General features: G+C 35.5%; 1 protein-coding gene across 16 annotated transcripts in view; it reads right to left on the bottom strand.

Annotated features, from left to right (window-relative positions):
- Positions 1 to 23,535, bottom strand: part of PHF14 (PHD finger protein 14) — a 208,555-nt gene that overhangs the window by 154,753 nt on the left and 30,267 nt on the right. For all 16 annotated transcript variants that reach the window (XR_003679900.2, XM_028490048.2, XM_028490049.2 and 13 more), the window contains exons 5-7: positions 22,003 to 22,162; positions 16,958 to 17,069; positions 13,555 to 13,692 (exon numbers count right to left, since the gene is read on the bottom strand). Coding sequence is in view for 15 of the 16 variants with exons in the window: in XM_028490048.2 (XP_028345849.1) it covers positions 13,555 to 13,692; positions 16,958 to 17,069; positions 22,003 to 22,162 (410 nt within the window). In the remaining variant the exon portion in view is untranslated. The remainder of the gene's footprint in view (positions 1 to 13,554; positions 13,693 to 16,957; positions 17,070 to 22,002; positions 22,163 to 23,535) is intronic.

The following is a 23,535-nucleotide window of genomic DNA, read 5'->3' as shown; positions in this document are numbered from 1 at the left end:
GATATCCAAAGATGTCACAATATAGCACTGTGAACACTGTGATCACAGAATTTGGAAATATAAAAACCTGGAGATAAATCGTGGCTCCACCATTTACTGATTTTTGTGGCTTCAAACAAGTTGCAAAATATCTCTGGGTCTCTGTTAACTCATTAGTAAAACAGATTTAATAATAACTACTTCATATAGGTACACAATACAAAAACATGGGCAGGAGACTGCATTAAAACGCGCACACACACACACACACACACACACACACACACACACACACAGTTGCTTTCTCACAACATACTCTACATCCTGGTCACAGAATAGGCTAATGGAAATAAAGAACACACTGAACTGTACTGAAAATGATCTGGAGAACTATTCTACTGTTTTAAAGTAGTAGGTAAGGTTGAAATTGACTTATCAGAGATAGGATTCATGCTTGCATAGATGAGCTAAGCATTAGGACCTAGACTCTGACTCGCTAAAAGGACCAATCATCTCTGGTCAAAAAGATATCTGAAGGGGACTAGGTAGCCCACGTAATTTTTTTGTTTGTTTTCATTATTTGGGATTGGGGGACAATAAACCCTAAGTCTAAGGCTAGAATGACTAAGGGATTAACCTTGTTTAGACAGTGGAACAGATATACCAAGCAAATATTAACTGTGACAGAAACCACTGTCTTCTAATATCTATCCTCCCCTTCTTCTCCATAGTACTAGAATCTTCTGAGTTTCTACTGGGTATTTGACCACCTTGCTAGAAAATCGCTGCTCCAGACTCTCAGCACCTGGATATGGGCATGTGATTAAGTTCCAGCCAATGAGGTTTGTGAAATTTCCTAACCATACCCTTGAAAGGAAACTACCTACTCTTAACCTTTTCTTCCTTCCTTCCAATGGGGTGGAACCCAGTCAAGCTGTGATAAACCATCTCTGACCATGTAAGAAAGTGCAACAGACTAAGGCAAGATGAAGCAACAAGTAAGAAGGCACCTGGTCCCTGGAACCAAACTCCCCCAATATCAAATCAGTCTGGAATGTAGAAAGAATTCAACTTCTTCTTTGTTTAAGTCACTGGCTATTTGGTTTTGTTAAACCATTCAAAATAGTGTCCTAATTAATGCATTGGTTGACTTGGAATATCCCTTCAACTTGCCTAGAGAAACTTTCAAGATCCTACTCCCAATGGAAAATAGAAAGGGAAAAACATTTTTCTGAATATCTACCACATACCAGGCACAGGTGCCTTTTTTCATACTATCTCATTTATCCTTTAACACTACCACATGAGGTGGGTTCTATTATTTTAATATCAATTTTATGGATAGAAAACTGAAAACAAGAGAGGTTAAGTTGCTGACCCACGATCCACTGCTAGAAAGTTAAGATCTGTCTTTTTCAACCACTACCTGTCCTCAGATTTACTTAAGGATGTTTCCAAACAAATGACAAAAGCCCAACTCTGGAGATTGTGATTCAGTAGGTCTAAGGCAAAGAGTTTTAAACGTGAATGCCTTGAGAAAAAGTACCAGCAAATGTAAATGTGCAAAGGGGCCTAAAAGACACTGGAAGATTATAAGACAAAAGTAATGATGGGGGTGGGGGGATGGGTGGATGCGGGGTCAATGGTGGGGACTGTGAGCCATGTGACAAAGTGGAATGCCCCTCAACTCAAGGTTGTCTTTTTATAGCACTATTCTTACCAAAAAAATGTATCTACAGGTCTAATTTAGGCTGTGGACCTCTGGATTGCATGATTTGTTCTAGAATCTTAAAAGACAATTTTTTTTTAAACGAAACTTCCTGAGTAATACTGACACAGCAGATCAAAGGAGCATAAACTGAAAGAAACTACTGGGAGTCGTGTACACTGAGTACCAACGGGCACTTGTAAAAACAGTGTATTTTTAAGAAAGTAGGGATGCTTTATTGGTACCTTAATAAAATTGAAGTGTTTACTGAAATCCTATGAGTTAGGAGCATATCATATTTACCTTCTCAATTACAACACCATCAATGTTCTTATCCACCCCACCTCAGCCATTTAATTGCCATGACTGGACCTAGATTCTGTACTCTTTCCATAATTCAATGCCTAAAATATTCTCTGAGCATCATCTTTTATCTTTCCTGATCACTCTCTCTAAGACTCAAACAAGTTTTTAACACCTTTCAGGTCTCCAATGTACGGACTTTCTGTCTTCTGACTGTCCTAGAGCCCATGCACATGATTGCCCTCTTTACCTGATTATTTCATGGTCCATCAATTAATTACTTCTTTGCATGGCACATCAATTCGCTTGTTCCTCTCTTCCTCAACTAGCTTCGCTTGACAAAACCTAAGGCACAGATAAATCCAACTCTTCCCCTATTTTGTACCTATACCTGAGCAGCTGAACACATTTTCAAATTAATTTGTATTCCATTTTTATAGATAATTATTGAATAGCTTTATCTCTCTGTCAAACCTTCATTATCTCCTCCCTATTCCTAACTTGCAGATGATGACCTTATTTGTTTATTTCACTGGAGAGGGTTTCGAAGAGAGGAGAAAAGCAACAAAACAAAAACTTCCACAACCTCCAATCACCACATACCTCAACCTATCTGCATGTCTGCACATATTCTCTGACTAATCTCCTGTTACTACGGATAAACTGCCCAATGTTCCTAAGGTTAACCTTCAGTTGCGATAATATCCCACCCCGTCTTCCCTCCAGCAATTCTATCTCTCTTACACATTTTTTCTCTCCACTGGCATTCTAAACATACTGTAATATCCTTTAAAAATACTTAAAAGACCTTCCTTGGGCTCCCATTTGTTGTTCCACTTCTAAGCTCCTCTTAAAAGGAAAAATCTAAAGGCCTGTCCATATTAGCTATCTTCAATTCTATTCCATTCCTAAGTTTTCACTGACTACTCCCAACCACTCCAGTAGCTCCTGTCAAGTGAAAAAATTACCTTCATTTTGCCAATTCCAATGGTCATTTCTCAATCTTAATCTTACTCCTTTGACACAATTTGCGCACTCCCTCTTTGAAACACTTCTTTGAAATACCTCTCTTAGTTCTTTTTTTACCTCATTGATCACTCCTCCTCAGTCTCCTTGGTAGATTCCTCCTTATTTTCCCAAATTTGAATGCTGTGGAATGCTGAGGTAGCCCTATGACTGTCATCAGACCTCTTCCCATCTCCTTCTACTCTTATAACCTAGATAATTTCATCTAGTCATCTCACCATAAATACTATCTATACCCTGACAGCTCCCAAGTTTATATCTGTAGCCTTGACTGCTTCCCTAAACTTCAGACTCTGATAGCCAACAACCTACCTGATCTCTCCACTTACATGTGTAATAGGCATTTTGAACTCAACATGTCCAAAACTGTCCTCAGTTTCCTTTTCTCCTGCCACAAATCTGCTCTTCCTTCTGTCTTCTCCACCTCAGTAAACCACAACTCCATTCTACTAGAAGCTCAGGCCAAAAAGAAGTCACCCTTTTTACCCTCTCTTTCTGTTACATTCCACAATCCTTCAGCAAATACTTATAAAATTTGTCATTTCTCATTACCTCCATCCTAAAACCTGTTACAGTAAAAGTTCTAACTGGTCTCCCTGCTTTCACCCTTGCCTCCCTACAGCCTGTACTCAGTACATATCAGGGCAGTCCTTTTAAACATCAGTTGGTTCATATGTACTCTATGCAACTCTTATGGCCTTCCATCTCACTCAGAGTGTAAATCCAAAATCATTCCCATACTTTTCCAGGCCCTATATGAAGTAGCTCCCTGCTACCTCTATGACCTCCTCCTCTCCTCTTACCAAACCCCAGCCCCTAACTCTGTACCAGTCATACCAGTCTTCTTCTTGGTCCTCAAACCAAGCATGTTCCTACCCCAGAGCCTCTGTATTTCTGTTCCCCCTGCCTGTAATGCTCTCCTCTCAAATAAACATATGCTCCCTACAATTCTCCTTACATATTTCCATAAAATGTCACCTTATTGGAGAGCCCTTCTCTGATCTCCTCATATAAAACAGCATTGCCCTACCTCCCTTACTCCCTACATACTTTATCCTGCTTTATATTTCTCCACAATACTTATCACAATATTGTTTTTGCTAACTTTTTCACTCCTGTCGGAGGAGAGCCCACCTGCCACTAAAATGTAAGCTACCTTAAGAGCACAGTTTGTTTTCTTCACTGTTATCTTTACAGGGTCTATAGCAGCAGTCCCCAACCTTTTTGGCAGCAGGGGCCGGTTTTGTGGAAGACAATTTTTCCACAGACCGGGGGTGGGGTGGGGTGGGGTGAGGGGCGTGATGGCTCAGGAGGTCATACAAGCGATGGGGAGCAGCAGATGAAGCTTTGCTCGCTCGCTGTTCACCTTCTGCTGTGCGGCCCGGCGCCTAACAGGCCACGGACCAGTACTCGTCTGCGGCCTGGGGGTTGGGGACCCCCTGGTCCATAGCAATGCCTAATACACAGTAGGTCAATATATCTGTTGAATAAATATACTGAATGAATGACAGTAAAAACATTAATTTGTAATCCTTAGATAGTTCAAAGGTAAGAGACAGGTAGGTCAAGAAGGTCCAGCTGAAGTTTCTGATTCTTCCAGGGAAGCTTCTGTCTGTATTTACACCACTTCTTGTCCATACTAGGCACCTGTGACATCTTTTATTGTCATCTTGTAAGACTGTTGAACATTTTATTGTGTTTACTATCCATCCCCACCTAGGTTGATACTGTGACTTAAAGCTATTTTTATGCTCCCTGACAAACTCCTCCACCCCATACCTAGAGTTTAGTGTCTTGCACATATGCACATGCCCTCAATCATGATTGACTGATTTCACAGAGTACTATGAAGCTTTGTTTGAATATAAATCTCACTGTTTGCTAAACAAAGCTTAGATCACCCCTTAACACAACTTAACTGAGTTTCAGAACGTGAATTCAATAAGGACTTACTCCTTATAGTCATGTTCCACAAATACCTGCTGAGTTATAATTCTGTCAGCCCTCAGCTGCAGTGCCTTTGCAGACATTATATGATTAACTTGTTTAACATACAGCTGTAATTTAATTTTTAAAGAGTCTTGTACTCAAATCTGAAACTCCCAGATGATGAAGACCAAAGAATAAAAACAATAAATCTGAGTAAGATTTCTTAATTTCTTATTCTAGTGCTTGAAATTTCTAAGACTTTTTACAGATGAAAATTTTAAATGCAAATTCAATGCCCAAATGCCTAGTGTCTAGATACCAAAAGAGAAAAATTAATTTGACAATGTACATATTTTGCCCTTTATATATTTCTGAACCATAAACAAAACTATGTCTATAGCTGTTTAGTATTTCTTCCTATAAAAACTGAAAGTAATCAACTTAGCTTTATTGATATCTTGTATTTGTGTTCTATCTAAGAATCTGTATTCAGTTTGATCTCATTTTTGAAGGTATATTTTTCCCATTTGGCATTTATCACTTTTTCATTTTCCACTTTTATGACTTAAGTATTTTATCAATTCTTGAAACACTCATATACATTGTATGAAAAATATGGCTGTCTAAAACCAAGGTGAACTAAATTTACATTAAGTCTTTTTATGTATTTAAATTATATTTATTTAAAAATATATAGCAGTTTCTTTATCCATCATTAAAATATTATCTTTACTATCTTTTACATAAAAAATTAATACTAATCTAGCTAACAGAAAAATAAGGCTTTGTACAAGAAAGCAAAATTATCCTTTGGCATCAGATTCCACAAAAGCATTAAAAGGTATTAACTATTTATGTTAAGCTGATTAAAATCTAGCACGAAAATATATATAATTTCTAGAACGAAAATATATATAATTTAATGATTATATAACACTTTAAAGTATCCAATTCTACTCTTCATTTTTTAACTATATTTGTTAAAACACAGATAGTAAACCTATGCTAATTTATTCTGCAGCTAAAGCTCAATTTATCCAATATCAGTTTATCCAGGAAAGTCCTAATACTCTGCTCTGCACATATTTAAGAATTACCCATCTGCATTTATTATTATATTTTATATTTCCTTACACTTAGTTGGACCATTCCAAATTCACTATTTTCAACTGTGGCTTATAATACAGATAAAAATATGGTCTTATGGTAGATATTCAATTTAGACACTGACACAAAACTCAAAGTTAATTCAAAAATAATGATATAAACTCTTTATTAAAAACAAGACTGGTGTGTTTTTATCCTATATGTTATTTATCATTTATATTATTCAAAAAGGATTTGAGGTGCCTTATTAAAATATGCAAAGTATAAGATAATTTTAATTAAGTTTTAATTATTAATTTTAAAAACTAAGTAAGGACTGTGTAGTGCGTGTTTATGTATGTGTGTGGAAGGTGAGAGTGAATAATGGAATGAGGGGAAAAAAGAGGTAGGAAAAAATAAGATGAAGCCCAGACATACAGAGTATTCCTCAAAGCTCTGTGTAAGATTACAGAACTAACTCGGGGCTGTGATGATAAAAGATAAAGCCAGTACTATTCAGTCTATGGAATTATTTTTTCAGTGTAGAACGTTCTTTTCTTGCCTTGACTAACAGATGCTAAAGCCATACTAATGTTTGGAGTTTAGACAGGTGATCTCTTTTGACATAAAATGTACCATAAATCAAAAATAACAATAATCTTGACTAAACAATGTTCTGATTTATTAAACTGAATTCCCTAAAAAACACAAAATAATTGAGTCAGTATTAACTTGACCCCCGCTCTGACTGGGGTAAAAAGCCAATGAGGAAAAAAAAGCCTTGGAAAGGAAGGACTATTGAGAAGCCAACCCCACTGTGATGAGGGAGGCTGGAAGGAGAGGGTATGACACTATTAAAAGGCAAAGACCAGGAAACAGATCAGACCCAGAGAAAAGAAGGCCCAGAATATTAGAATTCTTCTACTCTGAAGCAAAGAAGGGAAAAACGGGAAAGGTGACATTTTTACTTGTTTTTTTTTTAATTCAAAACACCTGATTCTTCTTTTCCTTCTTTTAATAGCTGATATAAAGACTTCTTCATTTGGTCTAGGTATGAGCTATAGTGAACGGAAATAAACTACCAACTTCTTAGGCTAGTTGTAGCAAACTGTTAGTTGCTGACCTCACCCCCCACCACTCAGTCATTCCCTTCCAACATATTCCATTTTTGTAAAATCCATTTTCTTTGACAGAAACTAAAAATGTCAGGTTTCACCTTCCCAACTTATCTCATTGCTAACGATAGCCATAATGACAGTTTCAATACATGAGATGATGGGAAAATCTACTGTAGTGAACGTATGAGAAAATTTTTCATTCCTAATAATAAGAGAACCCTTTCCCTTCTCTTTGGCTTTGAATTCCATAATGAAAGAACACAGTGCTAAGAGCTATTCCAGCAATGTTGAGACCATGAGACAACAAGGTTAGGAACTAAAAAGAAAAACATGTTGATGCTGGTGGGATAGAAGGATAAAATAAGACTTCATCATTGAGCTGCTGAAACAACCCCAGAACTACTTATGTTTATGCCTCCTGTCATATGAGATAGTTAATAACTACTTAGGCTACTGCAGTTAAGTATTCTATTACTTGCTGCCAAAAGCCTAGGTAAGATACAACATCAAGAAGATGAACAACCACAGCATTTATCTTAAAGGCCACATGCACATTGGTAGCAGCCTCCAAATGTGGCTCTGAAATTTCAAGAAAATTAAAGAAGTTATTAATACAATCAGTTACATAATTCACAATATCATAAACCAATTAGTAAGCAAACACACTGCTATACCTACTATTGAGAACTGAGAGAAAGAATACTGTGCTGAGAAATAGGCTCATCAACATTCCCAGTTAATACAAAAGAAAAAAATCAGTAAGGCTTTCAACAAAAACAAAAATGTAAAAAGCACACATTAGCAAAAGGAATAATAGTAAGAATCAAGATAACTTTGTCCAGGTACGTAAGCATCTAATAATGTGGCTTACATAGAATGTTTAGAGGAGTTGATATTCTGTATATATTCCAAATAAATCATATTTCTTACAGTCAAACTTCAAATAAAGGTTAAATAAGATTCTTAGAGAAGTACCAAAGTGAAAGTGATCTATTTGCTAACACACGCTTTAACAGGTAACTGAGCTGGGGTAGCAGTGAACATCACCTTATGCAAACCAAAGAGATAAAGAGACACGTGTATGAATAAAGTTATTCCAATACCACAAGAAAATGTGCAAAGGAAATATTCTCAGTCCATGCCCGTAGATAAATAGGAAATCAAAACAAGGAAAAATGGGAAATCAAATATGCAAGGCACTATACTTAAAATGATGGTTTGAAAACTAATTTTACCCTAGAATTCTTTTTTAAATAAAATCTTAAAAAAAAAAAAGACCTTAAATGCTAAACAGCTGACCAAATAAAAGCTGAATGACAGAAGGGATCTTGTCCCTCAACTTGTATTCTAAGCATTGAGGATACAGTGAAAAATAAAAAAGAACAAAAAATCCTTATCCTCATGAATCTATGTCCTAATGAAAGTGACAGACAATAAACAAGATAAATAAGAACCATATGTATTATCACACACCATGATCAAGTGAGACTTACTCCAAAGATGCAAGGATTTTTCAATATCTGCAAATCAATCAATGTGACACACCACATTAACAAATTGAAAAATAAAAACAATACGATCAGGACTTCCCTGGTGGCGCAGTGGTTAAGAATCCGCCTGCCAATGCAGGGGACACAGGTTCAAGCCCTTGTCTGGGAAGATCCCACATGCCGCGAAGCAACTAAGCCCGTGCGCCACAACTACTGAGCCTGTGCTCTAGAGCCCGCGAGCCACAACTGCTGAGCCTGCGTGCTACAACTACTGAAGCTCGCGCACTTACAGCCTGTGCTCCGCAACAAGAGAAGCCACCACAATGAGAAGCCTGTGCACCGCAACCAATGAAGAGTAGCCCCCGCTCACTGCAACTAGAGAAAGCCCAGGAGCAGCAACGAAGACCCAATGCAGCCAAAAATAAATAACAAATGAATTTATTTTAAAAAACCCAAATGATCATCTAAATAGATGCAGAAAAGGCTTTTGACAAAATTCAACATATATTTATGATAAAAACTCCTCAGAAAGTGGGCATAGAAGGAACGTACCTCAACATAATAAAGGCCATATATGACAAATCTACAGCTAACATCATACTCAATGGTGAAAAGCTGAAAGCATTTCCTCTGAGATCAGGAACAAGATAAGGATGTCCACTCTTAGCACTTTTATTCAACATGGTTTTGGAAGTCCTAGCCACAGCAATCACAGAAGAAAAAGAAATAAAGGGAATCCAAATTGGAAAAGAAGTAAAACTGTCACTGTTTGCAGATGACATGATGTTATACATGGAAAATCCAAAAGACACTACCAGAAAACTACTAGAGCTATATTAGATAGTGGTTAGGTATTTTTAAAAGGGAAGAATAAAGCAGGAAAGGGGAATAGAAAGTGTCATGGGAGGGAGAGGGTTGTAACTTTAGACCAGTGAGTAGTAGACATGGAATGAGGACCCGAAAAAAGTGAGGGAACAAGCCTGTGAGGGAAGAGCAGCCCATGCAGAGAAACAGAGGCCCAGAGTAGGAGCTCACCTGGCCATTCATTAAAGGAGCTGCAAGTAGGCCAAAGAGGCTGAATGAGGGGAAATGATGAAGTCAGAGAGGTAATGTGAAGCCAGATCACACAGAATCTTATAAATCAGCAAAGAAACTGGCCTCTAGTCTGAATCAGACAGAAAGTCACTGAAGGGTTTTGAGTAAAGGAGTGACCAGATGTGACTTAGATTTTAATGGGATAATACTAGCTGCTATTGAAAATGTCCTCTATTCTCTGGAAAAGGACTGGCAAACTATGAACTGAAAGCCAAATCTGGTGCTGCCTGTTTTTGGAAATACAGTTTTATTTGAACACAGCCATGTTCATTTGTTTATGTATTGTCTATGGCTGTTTTCATAATCAATGACAAAGTTAAACAGTTACACACAAGCCATAGGCCCACAAAGCCTAACATATTTACATCTGGCTTTTTGTAGTAAAAAATTGCCACCCTCTGCTCTAGCAAGGCAAAGGTAGAAAGAGTTAGGAGGTTGTTATATTAATCCAGATGACAAAAGATGATAGACTAGGATAGCAGCAATGAATTTGGACATATACTAGATATACTTTGAAGACAGGATATGCTAATGGATTAGACGTGGAGTGAGAGAGAAAGTGATCTGAGTAACTCTCATAGAGTTCATCCAGAATAATTTTTAAAATAATGCCTAACAAAGCCACATAAAGGTATCACTGAAGATCTGATATAAAATGTCTAACTTTAAGTAACATAACTTCTTGATGAATTCATTTAAAAAGTTTTTGATCCACCACGAGCCATTCCTATCCATCCTGGTTCTTCTAGCAATATTAAGGCATCAGTTCAACAGCTAAAGATCTAATTTGAGCATTTGAAATTTAATCCATGAATGATTTCAATGCATTATCAAAGGCTGTGGGAAAAAAAATCGATAAATTATCTTACATTGCTTCAAAGAGAATTTTCTACATGGTAACAAATTATAACAATGTTCACAGTACCAAAATCATACTTTATCATACTACCATACTACCATATGGTTTAAATGAAATATAAGTAACCTTCAGTCTAACTATATGATGTGAACAAGTTGCAGTCATAACTGAGCCTGTGCTATAGTTCAGTTTTGTTTTTTTGTTTTTTTGGGTTTTTTTTGTGGTACGCGGGCCTCTCACTGCCGTGGCCTCTCCCGTTGCAGAGCACAGGCTCCGGACGCGCAGGCTCAGCGGCCATGGCTCACGGGCCCAGCCGCTCCGCGGCACGTGGGATCTTCCCGGACCGGGGCACGAACCCGTATCCCCTGCATCGGCAGGCGGATTCTCAACCACTGCGCCACCCGGGGAGCCCTATAGTTCAGTTTTAATAATAATAAGATATGTTGTGACATAACATGGTTAAATATTCTAAATAATCTAGAATTTTCACAAAGTGGATCAAAAAGAATAGAAACTTCAAATGCATTCCCACCAGTAAGATAAAGTACTACGTCAGAAGGCTATAAAAAAAAACATGAAAATATGCTAAGGTGTATGTTGTAATTGGATGAAACTGAGGTACTTATTCTTTTTCAACCTTTCTTTTACTGCCTATATAAAACAGCCATTAAGAAGTAAGAAATCCAACTTAATAAACCAGTCTTTAAAAAAGAAAAAAAATGCTTTCTAGAATGTCATAAAACTGAAACAGAAGACAAGGTATACCCACAAAGAGTAGATCTATTTTAGTTTAAAATTTGTTTTTTTAATCAAATATACATTACATAAATCTTAATCTACAGAAGTACAACCATGAGAAGTAGCCAAGAACTTCATTTTAACAGAATGCTTACTGTCAAGAGCAAACCTAATTGATACTGATTCATGCAAAGTCTTGGGTTTTAAAACACTGTTCAGAAATCTTTACGATTTTCCAATTCTATAAACTGTTTATAAGAGGAAACCATAAACATATATAAATATGCTTTAATCATTTCCCCAAAAAGAGTTCATTTAACAAGACAGCAAATGGGAAGAAAAGTCATTATTCCAGAATCCAGAATTCCTACCTAATCAATCAAGGGAGGGAGCAAGGTAAGGAAAAAGCCTCAGGCCTACTTTCCACATCCAGATTTATTTAACTTTCCCTGTAAATTTCTCCAGATTAGCCCACAGATATAGACATAGAGACCACAGATTGCAAACTATTTACTTAGTGTAATATTGTGTTTTGTTTGTTTCAATTCAATTTAAATGCCTTTAGATGTGGGGATACACTCTCTAAATCACTATAGACCCCATTATACTCCAGTGTCCCATACATGGCTAGTTCACACATTTTCATTAATTAAATGGCTACCATCTACCAAAAATAATGATGGATGGTGCTATACAAAGAGACCCAAACTACCATAGCATAAAAGGCAAAGCTCTCTCTACAAGTTCTAAAAGAAATGGCTACAAAGGAACCCTTCTGGTGGCAAAACTCAAAGTTTGCCAGAAGTAGAGTAATACCTTAACCTATGGATACCCTGATCCAGCTGTTCACTGAGATTTATCTGATCTTGAGTCTTACTTGTATTGTCTCTCTGCACTTTTGCCCACCATCTTGAGTTATAGCCATGACTAATCCACACGACCCTATTTTATAATTGTACCTCTATGTCTACCAAACAGCTGTGAAAATGCTCAGTGTTCATCTAGTACCCTTCTTCAATTAATCAAAGTACAACTCATCAGAATCAGAGACTGACACAAAAACAGATTTATGTACCCAAAATATAATTTCAATAGGATCCTTATATTGATAAAATATATCCTTCAAAATGTGCTCAACAAATTTTCTTCATCAGATTATCTTTTTTACTTGTTTCCTGTCTATGAAATAAATGGAATAAGATGAAAGCCCAACATAAAAAACACATTTTTACATGACACTGAAAATTCACCCAATAAAAGATGGAACATAGCATATATACATAACAACATATCCCAAATATAAAGTAAGAATTACAGAATACTCAATTACCTGCCTATATAAAGTGCTTAAAGAATCAACAAAACTTGCTCTCAGGACTCCTTACAGTATTAAAATGTTCTGAAGACCCCAAAGAGCATATGTGAGTTATATTTATAGATAGCATATTAGAAGTTAAAATTGAGTAATTTTTAAAATAACAATAAGGCCATTACATGTTAACAAAAATAACATTTTTATGAAAAATAGTATAATTTACACAAAAATAAATTTAGTGAGAAGAGTGGCACTGTTTTACATTTTTACTAATCTCTTTAATATCTCGATAGTGGATATTAAAGAAGATAGCTATATAATCTCTAGAAATCTCCACTACTACATGTGAGAAAATTAGGAGCAAAAAAAGTATATACTATTTTAATACTGTTATGAAGACAGTTTTAACCTCAAAGACCTTGAAAGAATATTAAAGAGTCCCGAATACATACTTTGAAAACAACTGATTGCTTAATCTAAATTTCTGGTATGAAAATTTTAGAATTAAAAATATTGTAAAGAAATGCAAATACTGAAGACTGAAGACAGGGTAATGATTTTATTTAAAGAGTAACAGAGCAAGGTTATTACTCAAATATAATTTCAGATTCTCATATAAAATATGCTGACATTATAATGCTTAAAACACCTTGAATTATGTTTCATTTTATCTGTCAGATTTTACTATAAGATTTTTAACATGTTTTCTAAAATGTATGGCTAGGTTTAAGACTGAAGAAACTCATATATATTGTTTACTCTTAAAGTTTTAGATCTGTGATCTAGACAAAGATTTTAAGAATAAACTCGTAAATTTATTTTATGATGCATACCTGTTTGTAGGATATAATGGAGTCATGAAAAGTCTCATGAACATATTCACCAACTATGGATTTAAATCAACCTACCTCCTCTGCTGCTGCCTCTGAAAGCAGACCTTCCTTCTGAGCGCAGGTCACATGGAAATAGGCTCTGCACATCCCTGCATCACAGCTAATGCAAACTCCAGTTCTAGCAAAACGAGGGTCTTCACAGAAGCTACACTCCTACAACGGAATAACAGGAAAAGTCTAAGAGCAAAAATATTTCCAGAACAGAAACTGCATTCTCATACAAAGCATCTACAAAATACAAACAGTGAACCAACAGTATGTCAATACAAACAATAACTATAGGCAAGCCAAGTATTTATATGAAAAAAGTAATTCTCTATATAGTTCTAAAAAAACAAAATTCCCCTGATATAGTAATGATGATAATAATAATTAATATCATTTGAGGGCTTACCGTGTGCTAGGCACCATTCTAAGCACTTTATAAATATTAATATATATAATCATTTGACACTCTATTCCACAATAATATGTGGAAGAGGTACTATATTTCCATTTTACATATGAGAAAATTTTACACATGAGTAAACTGAGGTAAAGACAGTTTTCAAACCAGGATAATCTTACTTTAAGTCCATGCTCTTAACCATTAAACTACACTGATTTGAACAATACAATACTACTAGGAAAAATTAAGGGAAATAAATAAGAAGCCATAGAAAATTCACTGAAAGATCTAGGCATTACAACCAAAGATATAATGCATTTTAAAAATATATTTAATAGAATTAAAAGTAATCTTAAGTAAACAATTTTGTGAAATTAGTAGTAATACACAATATAGCCAATTATTTACATTCTTTCTGTATACAAAGGGAAAACCTGCAAAACTAAAGGCATAAACTGTCCAAATTACCCCAAATGCCACCGCCCCGATTTATTTTTTTATACTTTTAACTAAGCCACAGAGAGAGAAAAAGAAAAACCTAGTCTCAAAATATATACTACTCTGGTAATAGGAACCTTCACAAAAAAACCTGCTAAATTGTGAAAGATTGCCAGTAGACAATTAAGGAAGAACTGCTTAATAAACATATTCTACGTAAATTAAATATGAAACATTCAAAAAAATAAAATAAAAAAGTTTCAATAGACACTAAAAACATCATATTAATACTATAACAGTTAGTGAGTACCTACTTGGTATACAGCACCAAAATGACATATCAGGGATGAATAAAAATAGCAGGAACAGGACTCTGGGTACAGATGTGAAAACATTCCCAACACCTGACACTCTACTGCCTAATTATGGGTCTTTTTCCACCAAGAGCAGTATATGTATGGCAAAAATTCTACCAAATAGTAATCTAAACATGAAACCAAAAAATTGAGAAAGAGAAAGAAAAGAGATAGAGAGAAGGAGGGGGGTCAGAGAGGGAGAAATGGAGAAATTAAACTATTTAAAGGATGTCAATACTATGAACAGAATCAAATTGTTTAGGATAGTCCCCTGAGTGAGTAATTTAATGTAGTACGATGAAATTGGGCAAGGGATTTCAGAGTGAACACAAAGAAAAAATTTCCAACAATGAAGTCTCATAAGACAATACAACAATCTAATAAAGAAAATAGAATCTTCCTCAATTTCTTGAATCATTTAAAATGTTAGGGAACGGGCTTCCCTGGTGGCACAGTGGTTGAGAATCAGCCTGCCAATGCAGGGGACACGGGTTCAAGCCCTGGTCTGGGAAGATCCCACATGCCACGGATCAACTAAGCCCGTGCACCACAACTACTGAGCCTGCGCTCTAGAGCTCGGGAGCCACAACTACTGAAGCCCGCGTGCCTAGAGCTTGTGCTCCACAACAAAGAGAAGCCACCACAATGAGAAGCCTGTGCACCGCAACGAAGAGTAGCCCACGCTCGCCGCAACTAGAGAAAGCCCACACACAGCAACGAAGACCCAACGCAGCCAAAGATAAATAAATAAATAAATAAATTTAAAAATAAGTAAATAAATAAAATGCTAGGGAACTAAGCAACTGAGAACACAGGGTAGAAAGTAATCAGGAAGAGGAAATGGATAGACAATGTGATCTAGAGAGCTATCCCAGATATAATTCACAGCACTGGGTTTGATTTTGCAGATGAGCCAGAGAGTACGTAATTTTTTGACTCCATGTCCCAGTAATACTTCAAAACAAAAGCAGGTGATAATGAAAATAATCAGCTGATAATTATACATTTAATGATACTCCTTTTCAGTCCAGAGGTCACTGCTGGTCTCAGTTATACGAAGTAATATCTGGTTACTGTTTTTTAATTGCTTCTAGACTTATATTTATGGTAAAAACATGTGCTTATTGAAAAAGATGGAAGCTACTCCCTTCTAGGCTCTGTGCTTATGAATTATGAAACTGCCCTCAAAAGGTAGTAACTTCCATCTCCAACACTGGTGGACCAGATAATTTGTATTACTCCTACTCAACTAGAAAATGTGGACAAATTATTTGGTTAATTATAATTTAAAGGCATTTAAGAGAGGTAACAAGATAGTGTACAATTACTTGAGCACCAGGAAAGTAAGTTCAATACTAGGGCCTGGAAGCTTTATCTAATTCTGGAGAGGGAAGCTGTAACCTCCCAAACTAAAGTACAAGATTATTCGAGGGTAGAAGGGGACAGATGGGGATGGTGTTTAAAGCCCAAAGAGGATATTCTGGATATGAGAGCAGAAACTGTGAAATTTTAAACATTTCAAATCAGAATTTTCCAACAACCTGTAAGTTTCCCACCCCACCTTTAATATGTTACTAATGCTCTTCAACAGTCTTCCTTCCCAACTGCCCAATACATAGTAATGGAAAGAGAATATATCATTGCCTAATTAGTTCTAGTATTCCAAAGATGTTTGCAATAATTATATACTTAAGTTTAAATTCATAAGTGGGTAATCTTATCACTTATAATCCTAAAACTCAGTCATAGTTAAAAACGTATTTATAAACTATGGAGGCTGAGAATCATTTGCTAGTAAAAAAAGAAAAAAAAATTCTGTTGGCCTTCTGCAGTGGAAGTAAAATAATGGGTGCTTCTTGTACTCTTTTCATAATTTTAATAAACTCCACTTCAAAAGTAAAGTCAGAAATTAAGCTTGTATTTGATCCAACTGATTAAAAATAAAGATGTAGTCTGAGAATTCATTATACACTAAGCAGTGTGCTAAATACGAGGAAAACAGCAGTGGCATCAACTACCATTTGACCCCACAAGTTATACAAATATATAGAAGAATTTATACATTATTGGCTCTCTGGGAAAATTACTATCAATACTAAATGATTTAGTGCTAACTGCTCTCCAATAGTACAATTTGTAATAAGCATTTCTGTAGTCAACAATGATATTAGTAAAAAGTCACGTAAACTAACAAGTAAAAACTTTCTCTTAGACAATCAAAAACACTTTGTCTTACCTTGGCACCATATTTGGAATAGTTCATTTCTGTTAGTGTTACTGGTCGCAATTTGTCAATATCTCCAAAGGCTACACCAGGAACATACAGGGCACAAACAATGTGAACCCATCTATAAGGAGAAAAGATATGATTCTGCTATCAGACCTTCAGATAAAATGCCCACAGGAAAATAAATGTAAAATATGTCTCATCTCAAATAACTACTCCAAGAATTTTATGATCAGATTTCAAAATCTCAGACACACAACTAAAGAATACGGAACACCTATACAATGATATCATTTAAAGAAGAAGGGACTGCAATAAGCGCTACTTTTCCAGCAGCTTAGCCAAAGGTGAGAGTTAACATCTATAATTGCCTTTCACTTAAAATTCACCGCACTTTGCACTTATCTGTTATTCTTAAATATTTGCACAAAACCACTATTCAAATGAAACATCATTTTCATATGCATGGAAAGGTATTCACTTTCATTATTTTAAGCATTCTGAGAATTAAGGATCCTAATTTAAGACTTGTGAAGTTACTCTGCATAAACCACATAAAATTGCTCTTTCCTGTTACTTTTTTCTAAAAGCTACTAGATAATCCTTAAGGACATATTTTAAAACAATTTTTGGGGTGCATCTTAACTTTCTTTCTTCCCAGGTTGAAACTGATTGCTAGAAGACTGTACAGAACAGTTGTAATAATATAAGAAAGTCATATTTCATTCAACTTATCTGTTCACCATACAACCTATGTACTAAACATACGTGCCCCACATATATTTTTTGACGTCTGGACGATGCTACAACACTAAACAAAGAATGTTCAGTTTCAGTATACTAAACAGAAAAAATAAATAGGAGTTGATTCTAATTCCATTTTTTTAAAACTGCTCTGAACATTTTAAAAATATATTAGGCACCCTGTTTGCTTACAATCAAACAAAACACAGGATCACTAGATTTTGAAATGTAAACAGATCTATATCACTTCTGCAAGACAGAGGGTGAAAATGAGATAGCAAATATCTCTTAACCTTGTGAAAATATTAACAACAAATTTTGCTTTATCACAGCTTGAGAGGCTATCATTGCTACATGGTTCTGTTTTGTGATGCATTATGAGTTTTAAAGAAATAAGACTAAGAATCACTTTATAGATGTACTGGGGAAAATAGTCACAAATCTTTAAAAATTATCTTTTTTTATTGGGAAGAAACTCCAAGGTTTTAAGATTTTCTTGATAAAACGTTTTAATCCAACCTCCCAAATGCATCCTGTGGAGTTCAATATAAAGATACACATCTTCAACAAGCAGCTGCTTTCTCAATTTAATTTGCACAGTTTTCTCATGCTCCACTGGTGTGTTAAATGCTGCTGTACTCTGTACAAGTTTATCTTTGATAAACCCAACAGCTGGCTGCTTGCTTCCTACTGACCTTCTTAAAATGTTTTAGTACAAGTCACACAAGTATTACAGATTTAAACTGCCATTTCAGTGTGATTGGCACACAAGTGTATCATTTCCCCCAACCACTCATGTGAGGATGCCAACTTGACTCTTTATTAAAATACATATCAAACAGCTGAGACAATTTTGGTCCTTTTTAATATATGTTGTATATAGTTTTTTGTTCATTTGTTTAGCTGCACATACTTTAGAACCTTGTAATTAAGAGAAACTGAGAAATCAAAAAGGAATAATTTTCCTTGTTACTTTACCATCCATTCTGCTTGGAGCTATGAAGACAGATGTTGATTAGGGAAAGGAGTAGAAAACAAGCATCCCATAAAACCACCAAAAAACAAAGAGTCAGAATTGTCATTCTAGCATAGAAGCTATTAATAGATTCTTTTAAATTTACATATCTTAATAAAGCAAACTAAGTAGAAAGCTACTTCTCAAAAAACTCATTTCAAAATGGGAACTATATTCATTGGGCTTCCCTGGTAGTGCAGTGGTTGAGAGTCCGCCTGCCAATGCAGGGGACACCGGTTCGTGCCGCGCGTCCGCGGAGCCGTGCTCCCGAACGGGAGAGGCCACAGCAGTGAGAGGCCCGCGTACCGGAAAAAAAAAAAAAAAGGGAACTATATTCATCAATCAAATTTGATTTTGAAATGTCTTGTATTTGTAGTGCCTTTATAACATATTAAAAAATTCACTTCCAGGATGTTGTTTTCATTCCTTCATTTATTCAGTCAGTAATTAATTACTAAGTGTCTACTAGGAACAGAGCACCATGTAGGCAGTTTGGAAGTTACAATGATGTATGTGAAATGTTTGCAGCATAGGGTTTGGTACCCTATTATATTAAAGTATGTCTAATATTTCCTATAATCAGGTTTTTAATACCATTAATACAGGATAAAACACTCTCCCTAAGAAAAAAAATAAAAATTTAATGATAAGAATGTGCTGATGGTCTTGTCACATTAAATCACATCATCTTCTATTGTAGAATTTGTGGCTCCCATCAGAAACAGAGGGGGGAAAAGTCTAATTAGACTACGTAATAGAAGTCAATTTCAAAACTTTTTTCATTCTTTCCATGCATTGTTCTTTCTTTTCATCTGTTTTGCATTTTAGCTAGAATATTAAATAGCCTGTCAAATTTCTTGGCTTTTTTTGCCTTGATTCAAGCTAATATTACATCCTTCAAACTATATCAAGACCTGTAATTTCCACACTAGCCTACAGGTGAGTGTGAACATCAACACAAATAAAATGTTCAAACAGTATAAAAAAACTTGCCAGCCTGCACCATGAAGGGAGGTGTCTACATACATGTAAGATCCACAGAAGTCAATACAAATATCTCTTAGTAAAACTAAATGGTTAAAGAGGCCTCCCTTTTCTTCATTCAGAAAAACTTTCCAAGTTATTTTGTAGACTATGTAGTAGTACATATTATATGTTAGTGTGAAAAGAGAGCTACTTTATAGTTGCTTTTCCATAGGAATTTCAAATTATTGATGAGAAAAAAGGTAAAATAAATGCTCTTCCCTAAAACGAAGCTCTGTGTTTTCCAAAGCCGCCATACTTATTCACAACAATTTATCACCATAAATTTCAACTCTCAGGACTAAAGAGTTACTAAGAAAGAATTTATGCAGTTGGTATTCTATGATTACCTTAAGTAAGTAGAATAATATTGGTAATAAAAATCACTAGTAGTAGCAGTAGCAGAACTAAGGAGGTATTTATTAAACACTTACTATACTCCAGAAGCTACACTGTTTACAGAAATCATCTCATTTAATTCTCTCAAAAGTGCTAGGAAACTGAGGCATAAAATGGTTCAATCTAAAATCAGTTAGTAAGAAAAGACTAGAATTCAAATATAGGCGGTCCAACCTGAAAGGACACGCTTTTAATGTTGTACTAAATTCCCTAATTCTAGGCCAAAGTCACTCCAAACATAAAATAATGCTCAAGTCCATGATACAGACCACAGACTCAAGTCAATGTATCAAATAACTTGTTATATATTTATTTTATTTTGGGGATGGGCAATGACGGACAAGAGGTAAGACTTTTAGTCATTTTTCCTAAACATCAACACAGGGTTTTCCAAGATTCCATGGTAGACCCTATGCAATCCCACCAATCTTGTATGGCAATACTTCTCAAGGGCCTGTCCGCCAATTGAGGTAAAGATGAGAAAAATAAGAAAAATATTTTTTACTTCACTAAAAAAAATTTATTAAATTTAAAAGACTGTCCTTTATTCTGGGATAAAATGTATCCTATCCTTTTCAAGATGTTAAAATATGAAAAATAATGGTGATAATTTGTACAAGTTATTTTGTTATTCTTGTTAAAATATTAAATGTTTAGTAAAAATACTGAAATATACGTATGTGGCAAAATAAAAAATTGAGCACCCTTTCTTACATGGGGGAGGAGGGTAAGTAGTGATCCATAAAATATATAAGGTTAGGAACTACTCCTATGTATCAGTCACCCGTCCCAGTTGGTAGTCTCCTTAGAAAAAAACATGAAAGATGCCAACACTATGATGATGACAACTGCTCAAATGTGGTAATAAAGATGAGTGTGAATATAGTGAAAAGAACATAGGTCTTTGTGCCAGTTATCAATTTACTGCCTCTCAGCTCAAATCCACCCTTCAATATCTGCTTTGCAACAATGGACAGAATCACTTCAGCATTTCTCCTTTACAGTGAGCATCATACTAAGCTGTCTCAGTAGGGAGTGGTAGAAGGCACTGTAGGAGGAAGGGGCTTCTCTGCAGGATGGGAAGAGGACATTCGCCAGTGCTCTGCCCCACCACATGCATCGTCCCTCAGTGACCCTGCAGGCCCAGGCTGGAGATCGCTTTTCTGTGGGCCTCTCAACACAGACACCATATACTCCAGGCTTCGAACCACTGCCCAGCCACCCACTTGCCAAGAACTGTAGACTAGGTAGTGACCCAGGCAAACCAGCCAACTTCTCTGCCATCCAGTAGGCTGGAACTACACTTTCTCTAACAAGGCCTAAACCCCAGCCTTGGGGAAGGTGTCTTCCTTCCAAGTTTGTCATTCCCTGGATACTCTCCCTCAGCCCTACGGTATTATTCTTTAGAGTTCTTTTATATCTTATGGTTACTGTTTATCATAGCTTAGTAATTCTTTACACTAAACATCCCCTTTTAAAATCACTGTATGGGTTGTTTCCTGATATACGTTTGAAGTCAAACAGATCTGAGTTCAAATTTAACTATGGACTTGTTCAAATTAAAACTATGTAATGATCTGAGCCTCAGGTACTACCTATAAAATAGGAAACTTTACCATATCTCTTATCATATGGTCATTATTAAGATTAAATGGGATTATGGGTTATAAAGGCAAATGCAGATCCTCAATAAATGATCTTTTCTCCTCCCTGCCCTGATCTGTAGCCTCCTGTCCATTTACTCTATGCCAAAAAGACACAAAGAAGCAATCAAATGAAAGTGTGTAACTCAGAAAATCATAAATAGAAAAATAGTCAGAAGCATACACATTATAAAGCAGGCATATTAACCCAACAGAATTATGACATCAACCTTCCAGCATCTGTCTCCTTGAAAATTCCATCCTGATTGGGACATAGTTCACAGCTAGGGGAAACACCACATTTACAGGCATCACAAAACCAAGGTTCAGTGGAGTTTTCAGAAGCTGAACTCATAATAGAGTCACTCTCTCCATCAACTCCATAACAACCTAAAAGAAAAAAAAGAGTATGATTGAATAGAGTTTATTTTTTAAACTCACATTTATAAAGTTACAAAAGAAAAAGGGAAAGGAAGAGAAAAATTCTGAAAAATTAATGGTTTATAAGAATGATATTAAAGTCAAAACACAGAAGTGAAATCATTTTATAAAAATATTTTTTCACCTACCATAGTATATGCAATGAAATAAATGACTCTTTAAGATAGTTTTAGACCTACTGGAAAGCATTACAGAAGGAGGAAATTTTATGGTTCTTTAAACATTTTTTAATTAAAAAAAATACATAAAAATATGCGTTTTCATTAGAAAGAAATCAGAACTACTTAGTCTAGGAACTATTAATTAGTAAATATTTTTGAGCTCCCTTTGTACTGAACACTTATATATAAAAGACCATGATCATGCAAAACATACAAAAAAGCCTCTGATCTAATTTTGGAGGTGGCACATTAAAACACAAATTCATACAACCACAAATGCAAAGTTAGTATTAGTAAAAGGAAAATAATACAGAAACACACTCACACATAAATTAAGGCTATAGAAAAATTTGAGTAGTTCAGACTAGAGTTAGAAAAGTGAGTTCTATTCACAGCTGAGCCAATCTAGAGCTATACAAGGTATGTGAACTTTTTAAACATTTATAATTCTTCTATCTTCCGTAAAAATGTATCCATAACTGAAATGAATAAAAAGAAGAGAATACTTTTTCCTCTTTTCATTCACTGATAACTCGATATTCTGAGGGTTAAAATATTTAAGCAGCTAATGTGATTTAAAAAATTTTTAATATCCTCATGAACATACCAAACAAAGAAGATAATGTAGCATAGTTCTTTAGATTTTAGAGTAGGACATCAACTATTATTGATGGCTTGTAATAAAGAGTACCTCCCTGGTGACTACAATAGCCATGACTCCTAAATTGTTTTCTTTTACCTAAATAGTGCTGGATACACCACAAACTTCATATTATCTACCTCTCTTTTTCCAGAAAGGAAGACACTGCCCTAATGACAAAACATACTTAAGAAAAATAATTTAATGCATATGTAGTAATTAAATAGATTACAACCTTATTCTAGTTCCAATGTATGCCCATCATCTTTAGGCTTGGGCATTTCTCTGATATCCTAAGACACATTTATTTCCTGTCAAGATAGGTCACTTCTACATATAGCCTATAATCAACCTTCCCAGGATACTTCTGACCAGGTTTATTCTCAGAGGGTGGTCTCAGTGCCAAATTCGAAAGGGAACTAAGCACCCAAAGTACCCCTCAATAAACTGAAGCCATTAAAAAAACCACTATGAGAAACATATATAAGTAAGAAGCATCGGGCTTCCCTGGTGGCGCGGTG

This window comes from Physeter macrocephalus, chromosome 5, assembly GCF_002837175.3.
Source record: "Physeter macrocephalus isolate SW-GA chromosome 5, ASM283717v5, whole genome shotgun sequence".
Lineage (NCBI taxonomy): Eukaryota > Metazoa > Chordata > Mammalia > Artiodactyla > Physeteridae > Physeter > Physeter macrocephalus.
The sequence above is the reverse complement of the archived record's forward strand: the minus strand, read 5'-3'. Positions and strand labels throughout refer to the sequence as shown.